We start from the raw sequence: 13,958 nt of genomic DNA, 5'->3' as shown, positions 1-13,958 counted from the left end.
ATAACGTATGACTGTCAGCGTGGTTGGTCAACTGCAGAAGATGGAATCTAAAGACTCTGATTGATCCAAATAAGGTCTAGATAAGACTATAATAGGCAACGGCCAGCGGTCATATTAGACCAACTATCACCTGAGAGACCTAGCTATCCCGTCCAGGAATACAATCGCCTAACTAATGTGAATTCTGTTTTAGTACGTAATCCCGATCAATATACCTAATTTGCCTACGTACCTAAGTTTATGTTTCGGCATTTACTCTACAATCAATGGAGTATTTGAGTTAACGTGCTATACAATACGACAGGTTGAGGCAGCAGATTGATTTAGGGATTAAGAAATCATTATAACCAAGATGTCTCAAATACCCATTGAAGGTTTGCTAAAAAAACCTTTCAAAAAACATGTTTTAATCCCAGTTATGGATAGTTCAAACCAATGGTAAGTTAATAATGGCATCATATTAAATAAAGTATCATATTACATGTCACAGAATTTTGCCATGTCTATACACGAGTATATAGGCTCCTCTCTGGTTACTGCCTTCGGTGAACTTCAGTTTTAGATTCTTACATAGCAGATAATTACTAATAATTGATTATGCTTCTCGTAATAAAACCTGTGTTGGATCTAAATAATATTTATATATTCCAGAATTTTCGTCACATGTGACTTTTAACGTATAACAGGGAATTTTCAATATAGGATAAAGCGGAGTCATTTTGCAGCCAGCGATATTGAATTCAGGTTCAGTTTGATTGATGAACTGTGGATGTCAAACCACCACCAGTCTCTGATCGTATTCGGTACGTATGATGTTCAATATTTTCAATATAGGATAAAGCGGAGTCATTTTGCAGCCAGCGATATTGACTTCAGGTTCAGTTTGATTGATGAACTGTGGATGTCAAACCACCACCAGTCTCTGATCGTATTCGGTACGTATGATGTTCAATATTTTCAATATAGGATAAAGCGGAGTCATTTTGCAGCCAGCGATATTGAATTCAGGTTCAGTTTGATTGATGAACTGTGGATGTCAAACCACCACCAGTCTCTGATCGTATTCGGTACGTATGATGTTCAATATTTTCAATATAGGATAAAGCGGAGTCATTTTGCAGCCAGCGATATTGACTTCAGGTTCAGTTTGATTGATGAACTGTGGATGTCAAACCACCACCAGTCTCTGATCGTATTCGGTACGTATGATGTTCAATATTTTCAATATAGGATAAAGCGGAGTCATTTTGCAGCCAGCGATATTGACTTCAGGTTCAGTTTGATTGATGAACTGTGGATGTCAAACCACCACCAGTCTCTGATCGTATTCGGTACGTATGATGTTCAATATTTTCAATATAGGATAAAGCGGAGTCATTTTGCAGCCAGCGATATTGACTTCAGGTTCAGTTTGATTGATGAACTGTGGATGTCAAACCACCACCAGTCTCTGATCGTTTTCGGTACGTATGATGTTCAATATTTTCAATTCATATGTATTATATTAAATCTTCCTTATTAAATGCTAGTTCTGAAATATTGTATTCTACTTGTACGTGGCATATTTACCTTTAAACTGTAATAAATATTACATTTCTTAAGCAAACCAATTAATTGCCGTAAATGTTTCACAATATATCTAGTTCAAATTCAATCATTCTATGTAGAACCTAGAAAAAGCATTCTGGATTTGAAATAAATTTTATAGTTCAGAGAAACCAACGTTAGACGATTGGTAGTCTTCTGATCTTTTCCATTTTAGCTAGTTTCCTATTTTGAATGTAAGAAATAATTGGTGTGATGGTTGTAGTTGTGTTCTAAAGTGTCCAATTTATTGCTGGTGACAGGTTTGGGTATTAGTGATATATTTTGTGGTAGTTCAGTGAGAGCTCTGCAGTCTGTTCTATTGCAGGTTTATATGTGCGAGTTCCTCTGATTTTCAAGGACACTGTTTCTTACATTCTTATATAATTTGAAGCTAGTTTTTCATATTAGAATTTAACAAAAGCACCTCAGTTGATTTAGTCTATTTCCGTAAACTAGACATTTAAAACTTAAAGAAATTAAAAGGCGCCGTCAGCCACGACTCTTTTCATCACTAAACCGTATAAAGTTATAATAAAGAGTTAAAGTTATAAAGATAATCAAATTATTGCAATCAGGAATTACTACCATATGGGGAGCTTTAAACCATTACCTGTGTACTACACTCAGAGCATGTAAGCAGTAGGATATATCTATTCTCCATCATCTGTGGCTTCCTGTATCTAGCGTACGTTTCGTCTTTCTGATGTGTTTTACTGCTAGTTTAAGATTACTATTATTTGCAGCTTCATATTATGCCAATGGGATTGATATTTACTGGATGAAGGATGGCAAAGACAGGTGTAGTACATTGATTAACTTTCTTGTAAGTTCACACCAAAAACGATCTAAATATATATATATTATATTATATTATTATATATTATATATATATATAATTTCAATAAACATTGAATCACAAAAAGTACTTGCTCCGCCGGGAGTCGAACCCGGATCTCTCACTTGCCGGGTGAATGTGCTACCATTACACCACAGAGCGCTTACTTTTTTCTGATTCAATTATTTTGTATTTGGCCGTATCTGTCACATATGCGTTTAAATAAGCAAACTAACATATGATCGGAAGACCAAATACCTGTCAAACGACTTTTATTAACATTAAATTGTATAAATGGCAATAGCCTTATTTAATTTCAATAAACATTGAATCACAAAAAGTACTTGCTCCGCCTTATATATATATATATATATATATATCAACCTGTTGCAACTTGGTCTGTTGTAAGGTTTTTCAAGTTCAATTACTACAAAGAAAATAAAATCTATTATATAAATAACGATTAAATGTTGTAAGCTAAGGATATTTCAAACAGCTTTTTGGTTTTATACACGTGTGTTATCAAAAAGATTTTGCTGATTCTTTTGGGAACAAATACACGTCAATAAGTCTATAGTTTCAATCAAGTGTATTGTAACGGTCCTAGGTACAGAGTGTCGAGTGTGTGCTCTGTGGCCGTCTGCACAAAGGCCGGCGTTAATTAACCGTAAACACTAGTTACCGGTCTCGTAGATTATTTATCAGCAATTATAATCTATATGTCATAACTTTATCTCAATTTGATACAAATCACAAGGCAGTAATGTTAAATAATATTTATTAGACTAATAAACAATTATAGTATTTTGATTGCTTGTGTGCTAGTGTTAGGTAATTAATAGAACCAATCTTTCATCTATTTTAACGTTGCTTCCAATTATTTGCTAATATAATTAGTTGCCAATCTGTATTGATGCAATATTCATTTACAAAATTATGTCACATGAAATGTTTTTGGTATTTTTATTATTTTGCTGTTCCCTTTAATTATTAGTTATATCTAGTTTTATAAGCGGTAAAAGTTCCATTAGGAATTATTTTTAGTACGAAAGGTCTATAATGGTTGACATAACAGTAATAATTAATAAAATACACTGCCCATTAATAGTCAAGAGGAATTTGGTTGGGAAATATATATTTGTGTGTAATGCCACTTAAAGTTCATTACACAACTAACTTTATGTAAGCAGTAATAATTCTCTGGGTATGTTTCGCAAGGAAAATCTTTTTTTTTTTTCTAATGTTCATAAACTATTATAAACGTGGAGAAATATCGTCCAACAATTTACTTTTTGTTAGTTGAAAATTGGATTACATTAAATTTATTTACATTCCCTTCTACTTAGTTTTATATATAAGTAAGTCTAATTAACTTATCTAATCTATTTACAGTAACTTTTAATATATTGCAGAAGAAATTATGAGGAAAGTTACGTTTAGCTTATTTTATAATGCATCATTAAACATAGCTCTGTTATAATCAATACATTAAAGATTCACAACCACCAATATTATGAAAACTTTTATTATGTGAGGCCTTTTGAATAAAGGCCTTCGCTTAATAAATAATTGTACTATATTGGTTGCTATGAGTTTTAAAACTAGTTTATTATAAAAAGAAACTAATAGCATCGCCATATTCAACTAAGGTCTAAGGTATTATCCGGATATTAAATCAATGTCTCAAAACTTTCTTGTGATTGAAAATTATATAAACACAAATAGCTAAGATATATTATTGTGTTAAATCTTAAAGTCTACTTAATAATAATACTACAATGCGTTACTACAAATGAAATAGTAGTTTTTCTTACGTACTGAGAGTTCTTGTTCAATTCTGTAATTTCATTTTTCAATAAGCATTTAACACCTAGGGAATTTATTTTTATAATTATTTATAAATATTAATGAAGAACCGTATAGTGAACAACTGTCTGTGTAATAAAGCACTGTCCTAGAATTACGTTACATGGCGTTATAAATAATTTAAATGTTGTGAAGAATTTTTTTTCCCTTTCACCTACACCTACAGTGTTCTACGCCTACGTTTTAATTCTTCGTTTATTTATAAAATTTAATTAATTTCTTTACATGTTTAATATAACGAACATTATATTTTACATAAGGAACCGCAGAAGGGTATTGAACTACGAACTACTTAGTAGTAAGGAAAGGAAAGTACAATTAACACTACATAACAATGTATATAGAAAATTAAAGTCGATTAATGAACTATACAAAATTTGTCTTTATTTGTTTCAGGATTGCCGCAATCCTGGTTAGCCACATACTAATAAATATTTAAAAGTAAAATATATATTTCTCTAACTTAATATCTAAATTTTTAAATCACATAGTCTGTTTTCGTTGCAATAATTTACTATGGTTTTTTGTTGCACAAAACACGTAGTAGTATGTGGAAAATAAATTAAACAAACAACTTTGTTTTATAGTACGAAGGTAGATAAAACCTTTTATACTCTCTGTTATTATTATTGATGAATTATGACCTATAATTACGACAGTGTTAATCGCCAGTAGTTTATAAATCTAAAAATAAACTATAACTGTCATCAGGCATGCACTCAATCGTTTATTCCCAGACATACAAAGATCAAGGTTAAACTCCTGTCCAAATTAATTTGAATATCGGTTAAAAGCTATACAACAATATTTCATTCCCTTTCAACAAAACCTTAGAAAATCCTGATTACCTCTCAATATACGTGTACATATAATTATACACTTCACAAACCTAAGTGTTTCAATATATTGTTGGGTGCATAATTCATGTACTAATACTAGAATTGAATACTTTTTGAATTCTTTACAACACCTGCTGATTAATCCTAATTCAACTTAATTCCAGTAGAGAAACTGTCTTCCTGATGATCTGATGAATAATAAATTCTATTAGCCAGGTATAATATAATCAGAAGATGGTGCCAACGAATCGCCAAGTTAAGCAATAGTTTGGAAGGTATTGTACTAGGATCTAAATAATTATTGTATTTTATTAGTCTTATTCGTTACTTTTGTCATAATGAGTAGTTTGAGTACATAATTATCAATATGTACATTCTAAAATAATACTCGACACATATTATGCATATAATAATATATTTATGAAAATGGAAATAAACGGTTGGATATTATTACTTAAAGTATACTGCTTAGTTTCCGTGCAAATTGGCAATTACTTAAGCTCCCGAGTTAGGAGGAAGTAAAATCATTTGCGTTTGAATTTAAAAGTACTTATCATTCTTGTTTACTTTATTACACTGGACTATTAACTACACAAGCTTTTGTCCAATGTATCATGTATTTGTAATCAGATAATGCACCATTTTTGGTGAGACGAAAGCTGTGTTTGTATTATTAAATGATATATTTGTTGAATTTCATTTGCTTCGTCACTTTGATTTGTTTCAATGTATTTATAAATGTTTTAAATAGTTGTATTATATATTACGAAAACACAGTTGAATTATAAAATTTGACCCTATGTAGTAATTAATAACTAGACAATTTAGTTATAAATTTTTGCTACCTTACTTCATGACATAATTCACAAATAAAACATCCCAAACGTTATAAACGGGACTGGGTCATGTGGTTGTGATGTGCAATCTCCTTACCTGTTGTGTGCAGCCAATTATGGGCGCTACACTGGTAAACGTATTCCTGAACACTTTGATCTCAGACTCAGCAAGAGACTTTGTTGTGTCATAGAAAATTCAAATCTTCTTCCGATCAAAATTTGTATAGAATAAATATTAATGCTACAGTGCACGTTGTAGTGGCACATCAATAAATAGTGATAATCGTAAGTGTAGTTGTCTGTGGTCTAAGTTTAAATGCTATTCCGAGCCTAAACGCGAGGGAGCTGTTTCCTAACCGCTTTGATTTAAAGAGGATGAAACAGAAGAAGCATCTCCTTATTTCAAGGTGAAAAGACCGGTAGGCAATTCTATACAATAGTATAAACGGTAAAAAACCATACAGCTAGCCTTAGTCTCTGATTAGTTAAAACAAGAGCATCTCGCCTTTTTAAGTAAATTAAGTTAACGTAATAATATAATTGTGAAACAATACTTAACTATTGTACTTAGCCAGATTATCTCACTAAATAGTAAATACAGATCATATCATTACAATAATTACACTACACGTGAAGAGACTATTATCATTTATACAATGAAGAGTGCCTACTGGGATGGATAATCGAGTCCGAAGTTTGACACCTGACAAAATGTCATCGTTATTGTCACTAGAAAGAAGATGGATATTGTAGTAAAATATTTACTATATTTATGATGAACGAAATGGAAAGTAATAGAGAATATGACATACAAACATTGGATCTTTTTCACTACACAATCTATCACTTTAGCTTACATTGTAGCGGTAAACACATGATAACAAAAGGATTGCATCACTGATTTAGTGATATGTATTTCTTAAAGATTAATGAAATATTTTAATTTCATTTCTCTTCTAAAACAAATCAAAGTTTGTAAAGACATAACGATTGCTGTAGAAGCAATATATACGAGAGACCGACAAAGTTTTGACTATTAAATGGCTATTATATGACGTCCACCTAAAAGGGGCGTAATGAATCCTAAGCCATGTTTATACATCTGCGTATATTTCAAATATATATATTTTAAAAAAATAATGGTTTATTTATAAACACCAAGTGTATAATTTTAAAATATTAAAATACTAATTAAACATGATGTTGTTAACATTTATTGATAAATTTAAATTAATTACGCTTTGTTTGAAATCCATAATCTCTTTTTTTAATTAGCCTAACGAGGTGTGTCAACAATTTTATGTTCGTTAGCTGATATTAAACACAGGAAATGCTGATGCATTTTGAGAATATGTTTGCTGAATATCGAGGCTTAGTACGTATTGAAACTATTTAGAGATAATGCTTTATTTATTTCATACAAAGGATGATATAATCTTTTTTATTATTAAACATTTACTGAGTGTATATTGTATTTGATAAAACGTAGACATGGATAAAAATGATTTAAAATTAGGAACTTATTATCTAACTCTTATCTACTTACAAATTTTGAATAAATACACAGTGTAAATAATTTAAAAAATTATTTTTTACCACTGGAAGTATGAATTACCAAACTAAATACTAGTAACATGCAAATAGACCATACATTTAAACATATTATTTAGTTTATTAGCTATACAGACAGGAGTTATAATACAGTATTAATTCAATTAAAAATCTCTTGTAAATGTGCTATATTTTTATAGGTACGATTTATTGTAGCTAACATGAAGAAAATACAGTAAAGCACTTTAACATTACGAACATAATTTATGTTACGATAATTGTGTGAAATTCTATACTTGTAACAGGAAATAATTTATGCTATATAGTATTTCGTACTTAATTATGATAATTTAATTTTAAATATAACTTTTATATACTTTCGTGACTATTAAATGTTAATTATTTTACTTCTTTCCCAATATTTCAGGTAATTAAATGCGATTTCTCATAAAAATCAATAGTTAAGTTGGTTATATCCTTAGTTATTAAAATCCAGACAAGGAATTTATTGTAACTTCCACCTGCTTCTGATTGTCATTCAATGTGTTAATCTTACGTCAAATCAAAATATTTACCATTATTAGAAATCGGTAATTATATATTGACAATTATCTTACTGCATGTTGTTTTCCTACTCACTTTATCTATGAAAACTTGCATCTGGGGAAGCCTCCACCATTACGCTCCCTTTGAAGTGATATAACTAATAATAAAGTTGTTTAAAGAAGAAATAGAGAAACACTGCAGTAGGTAAACCGGTTTGTGTTTGAGCCACGTTGGTCACAATACTGGTTACAATCCCATCTCACCCCAACACTTCAGTTAACAGGAGAGTTGCATATAAGCAGCATGCTTTAATGAATAAAGTTAAAGTAATGTCATATATTACAACATTGTGATTTAGAGTGATCAGTGTTTAAATGAGTTAACCACAGAACTTACGGAAAGTATTTATACAAAGTATATAATTTCATGAATTCGTTATTTTATCCCTTAAATTTTAGTGTTAACATTTCCCAGGAAGTTTCACAGGATTCCCATTACACATGATTGAAATAATGCCCGTTATACTTCTTCATGGGCTTTCGACAGAAAGCGGCTCCTATCCTCAACGTAACACTTAATGAATGTTCCATTTAAGTGATTATCCCATAGGTAATAATTTAGTTTCTGATATATATATATATATATATATATATATATATATATTTGAAAAAGCTATGCCAACTTCAAAACAGTAGTCTACAGCAGATGTTCATACGCAGCCCTGATGAGACAGATAGCAGAAACCTAGGAAGGGCAAATACACTAACCTCTATTTTTGAAGTTCATTTTTGACGATGGAAGGGTTGTGAAGGAAACTGGAATTTTTTGGACATTTGCCATCGTTCACTGAAACAAAAAATCACTAACACTACGTTTCTAGGTCTGCAATCATCTCTTTTTTAGTATATAAATATCCTAATACATAATAACAAACTAGGTTAAAATTATTTAAAAAAAATCACTAATATAAGCTTAACAAGTACTCTAGGAATCCGTTTTTTCATTAATAATTCTGCGAATAATTTGTCAATGGTATAGTGACTAGCAATGGCAAAATGCTGACACATCTGGATACTTCTATTACGTTTCTATTCAGTACAGACGTCTGAGAATACATTTATCTGTGGCGTTCTCAGAACATTATAGTCTGTTGAACTTAGCATGAATTATTCCCCTACCCCTTTCCCATTTTTTCCTTATTCCGTCTGTCCTTATGATAACTGGACTGTGTAAGTAAGGACCTTTTCAAAGAGAATAAGTAAGAGAGACTTATTTCTTTTCTTTTCTTTTTTTGTTCTCTTAGGACAAGAAGCTTATAAATTGAACTTAGTCATATAAGATCCTTAGCGCTGCTTACGGAGTGAGAGGATATTCAGTTTGGGTAAGGTTAGTGGGTAGGGGCCGACTTATATCGATATCCACGATGAAAAACTTGGGCACTAATCCCAGTCATGTCCTACTGGAAGAAGGGGACGCTAGTTCTTAATCAACCTCTCTAGTCAAAGCAGGCAGGGGATGGCACACCATTGTGGAGGTTAGCAAGAACCTCTGATAGTTAGGGAGCGCCCACTAAACTCCAACAATACACTAGGCCTATCAACCACCCTTGCCCTTGCACCACAGAACCTCGAAATTTACGCTTAGTGATGTGCGCTCTTGGACATCCATAAGGTTTCCAAGATTTAAGTGACACATCGGTTTTTAGTGTGCCTATCGGTTTTGCTAGGTTTAACTGGAATATATAAACCAGCTAGAAGTAATCCCTTCTGGGTTAGGAATCACGTTATAGTGTAAAATCTACGTCAGTGATAAAAAGTAAAACGATCACATCTAAGTATTGTGCTATCTACGCCTATACATACATAAGGTTTATTATATCCTTGAAAGACTCGTAAGTTTTAAATGTTACAGATTTTTAATTTGCCATTGGTGTATCTCCGACTATACACTAATTATACCTAAATTGTTTTTAGTTCAAAATATTATTTTTTACTACATATTCTTTTCATGTCAAACATTTTAAAATTTGTACACATCCTAACGTAAACATGTATAAGATACATGAATATTCTCATAAAAATCAATTAGTTATTACCTATTTTGTCATATCAAATACATATGAAAAAGAAATTATTAATTTAAAATCATTTTAAATCATAATATTTAGCTTAGGCATGACTTTAGAAGAACAGTGAACGTGAAATTTGTCAGTCATTTATGATATAAAAATGAAAAATTTTATATTTACATTTTTTATATATATTTTTGTGAAAATCGTTATGAAAATATTATAATCGCTGTCGTCTGATTTATTTTTCCTCAGAACAACACATTATAAGCGAACAAAGATTCCCCATTATTATCGTAAACTTAAATGTGGTCTAACTGATATCCATTCATTGATATTCATATAAAATCTTAAAAAATAAACGTAAACTGTTTACCTTGATACTAGGCTATCTTAGTAATATGCAAACTCTTTAAAAAATTTTTGAACTTAACGATATTTTTACCATTGTTTACTAGGTAAATAATATAAAAACGTAAATATGACTACAACACTCTTAATTGTTTTCATGTCAATGTAGTAGTATCTGATATATTTTGGGTCTTTTTCGTTTAAGGGCCAGCACAAAAGACCCTAGCTTGCCAATTCAAAACTCAAATCACGCGATGCTTGCTCTTTTAGAAACAAATTAACTCGAGCTTGCAAAGTCCAAGCCCAGATCAACTCACCACGCTTTATTGACACACACAAAACTCAGACAGAACTAACGCAGGTTTTATTACAGGCAAAAGATAAGCGGCGCGCGTTTACCACTGATAAGATAAGACGAGTTTATACTAGAAGTAGTACCTGGACTACTGCCCTACGAACTAATAACACACAAAAAAAAAAACAGTAGCAGTCGTGGGACTGCCGATAGAAGTGAAAACGGAACTATTAAGTTGAGAGTAATTAAAACTATATGCAACAATTATACGAAATTTTTTATGTTTTATTTATTAGTTACATATGATGGGTTAAACAAATCATGAACAAAATATAAATACAAAGTGGTTGAAAAAATAATTAATATACAATTATCTTAACAATATCTTAATAAAAACAATAAATAAACATATTTCGTAAAATCTAAAATTATTATAACATTTTTTTAATTTTCCAATTTTAAAATCCACGAAAAAATATTATCAAATAACTAGAAATCTATTTTACCACGCTAGTAAGATAAATCTTATACCGTAATAATACTCATTTCATGATGAAGAGGTTAAATATTAAAAACATAATTAAAATAAATAATGCTAAATTTTAAATACAAATATTCGTACAAATATTAAAAATGTTTAAAAATATATTCGTTGTTTTCATTATTCATTTATCTGTATAATTAATAGTTAGTTAAACATAGAATACAAGTGAGTAAACACCGAGTGAACAACAGTGAGTTGAACACCGTTGTAAATAATACAGTTATTGCTACGGATAAAGTATATAATTGCAATAACAATTAAACCCACAATATTTTTAAAACTAATAAATTAGTTAAATTAACTTGGTTCTTTCGTAAAGGTATTTTATTGCACAATAAACTAATTTATTGAGTTAATAAGGTATCAGTGAACCAATGCGCCAACTACAGTTCCGGCAGAAACGTTCACTCATCACTTCATACGCTACTACAGGCTAAACTAAACTTCCAATAAAAAAATGATAAATTACAAAAAAAATATTCATCTATTTTCACACAACTTTCTCGCTGACAAATTTTGTCTGACCAAAAAATAAAAAAATCCTCGCTTACTACTTTTTTCTTGTCATTGTAAACGCTATATAAAATGTAAACAATAATTAAAATTATTTCGAAATTTTTTTAATATTTAAAAATGTAACCAATAGATTGCCAATATTAAGAGCTTTAATTTGACGCATCCTACAGAATTGTACGACATTGGCTTCACTTTTAAATCGCGAGAGGAAGCCGTAAAGGTCACTGATTTTCGCAGTCTGTTTTCATGCTCCGCCGGGACAGTTTTAGCACAGCGAGACTGACTTTTTCATGCAGGTTAGTAGTCCGCGGCCAAGTCTACGGTTAAAAAACACAGCGAGACCGACTTTTTCATGCAGGTTAGTATCATTAGCATGTCGGTGACGCGAACCGAGGATTTTACCCTCTACCAAAACGCTCAACGCGCCTAAAGAAGTTTTCACTTCAAAAAAACTATTAAATGCACTGTCAGTCAGGTATAGTATGTTTGTAAGGTGCTGGCCCTTAAACGGAAAAGACCCGATATTTTTCCTATGTTTTCTATCTGAATATACATAACACATAAGTAATGAGTAATCAGTAATGAGTCAGACTCGGAGCAGGAAGGTTGTGTGCCGGCTGTGCTGCGTAGTTTGTTACCTACTTCTTTATCAGATAAGAGTTCATGCAGAGTCTTGTCCTTGCGTGACTTCGCCTGCTTTCTCGTGTGTATGGTTAAAATCAGTGAATGTATTTATTTAATATTTTATTATTTTTTAGCTTAGTTCTTGCTTAATGATATTCTGATTCTTCAAAGCAGTGTTGTAGTAAAGTGGAAATTATGTCTGACTGTAAAGTTTGTGTGAAGTCGTTGAAAAACGTTAAGTAAAAAATTACATGTTCTGACTGTAGAGGTTCATTTCATCCTAAATGTATAAATCTTGGCAATGAAGATGTTAAGTACTTAGTTGATGAGGAACAAGTTTGGCGCTGTGATGCTTGTTCCAAAGCGTGGCGCCAAAGTATGAAGATGGAATCTATTGGAGGACAACTTTCTTACGATGATATATTCAAGATGTTTACTGAGTTGAAAGATGACTTTAAACGCGTTGGAACTAGTTTGGGAGCTTCTTTAAACGCGTGTCACGAAGAAATATCTGAAACAAAAGGTATTGTCAATCAGCAGAAGAAGCAGTTGGAGAGTTTGCTGAATACCGTTGAGGAGCTTAGAAGTGAAAACATCATCCTACGCAAGAAGTTGGCCCAGGCTGAGGAGAGGGCTGACGACGCGGAGCAGTATTCTCGCCGGAATACTGTCGAGATCCACGGCGTACCTTATAATAAGGGAGAGGATGTACTGAAAGTGGTGAAGATGGTCGGCCGCGCACTTGACTACCCAGTTGAGGATATGATGGTGGACGCGTGTCATCGGCTGAGGACCAGAGACGGCAGTGACAGACCACCAGGCATTGTCGTCAAATTAGTACGACGGATCGACGCGGAGGGACTTCTGCATAAGCGGCATGTGAAGCGTAATCTGAACAGCCACGATCTGGGGATGACGGACAAGCCTGCCGAGGTCGTGTATGTCAACGAGAGCCTCAGCGCAGGGAGACGTCGACTGCTGAACGCCGCGCGACAAGCCAAGAGGGAAAAATGGTATACCTACCTGTGGATCCGCGGCGGAAAGGTACTCATGCGGAAAAGTCAAGGCGATACTGTGAAGGTGTTAAACTCAATGGACAACATCAGTGACCTGTAAGTGACTTCTACGACTCTTTTTCTCATATGTTTTGTTATTTAGGCTTATTTTATAAGTAAACTTATCTTTTGTTTCATTTTGTTTTTAGGTGCAAAGTTTTACTTAATACATATGATAACTATTAATGTTTTATATATATATATATATATATATATATATATATATATATATATATATATATAAGGTATATTGTACTAATTATTTACTTATAAAAACCTTAAGTGGTTATAGTATATTACTTTTTTAATTGTCACAAATAGAAGATAACGGCTGTATAAATCAAAGTTGTGCTAATTTTGTTAACTTCTTTGTCCAAAATATTAGGAGCCTCAGGAAAAATTTTAATTTGTTTTTAGTGGAAATTGAAAATTTAAAAATCCGACC

At 31.8% G+C, this 13,958-nt stretch overlaps 1 protein-coding gene across 1 annotated transcript; it reads left to right on the top strand.

Annotated features, from left to right (window-relative positions):
* Window positions 1–12,842: 12,842 nt before the first annotated feature.
* LOC124355861 lies at window positions 12,843–13,574 on the top strand. Its single transcript, XM_046807015.1, has one exon. The coding sequence runs from the start codon at window positions 12,843–12,845 to the stop codon at window positions 13,572–13,574; it is 732 nt and encodes a 243-aa protein (XP_046662971.1).
* Window positions 13,575–13,958: the final 384 nt, after the last annotated feature.

Source organism: Homalodisca vitripennis, chromosome 2, assembly GCF_021130785.1.
Source record: "Homalodisca vitripennis isolate AUS2020 chromosome 2, UT_GWSS_2.1, whole genome shotgun sequence".
In the NCBI taxonomy this organism is placed as follows: domain Eukaryota; kingdom Metazoa; phylum Arthropoda; class Insecta; order Hemiptera; family Cicadellidae; genus Homalodisca; species Homalodisca vitripennis.
The sequence above is the reverse complement of the archived record's forward strand: the minus strand, read 5'-3'. Positions and strand labels throughout refer to the sequence as shown.

Bases quoted from the DNA above. Each gene is read 5' to 3' on its own strand.
- LOC124355861 (XM_046807015.1), top strand. From the start codon at position 12,843: ATGGAATCTATTGGAGGACAACTTTCTTACGATGATATATTCAAGATG.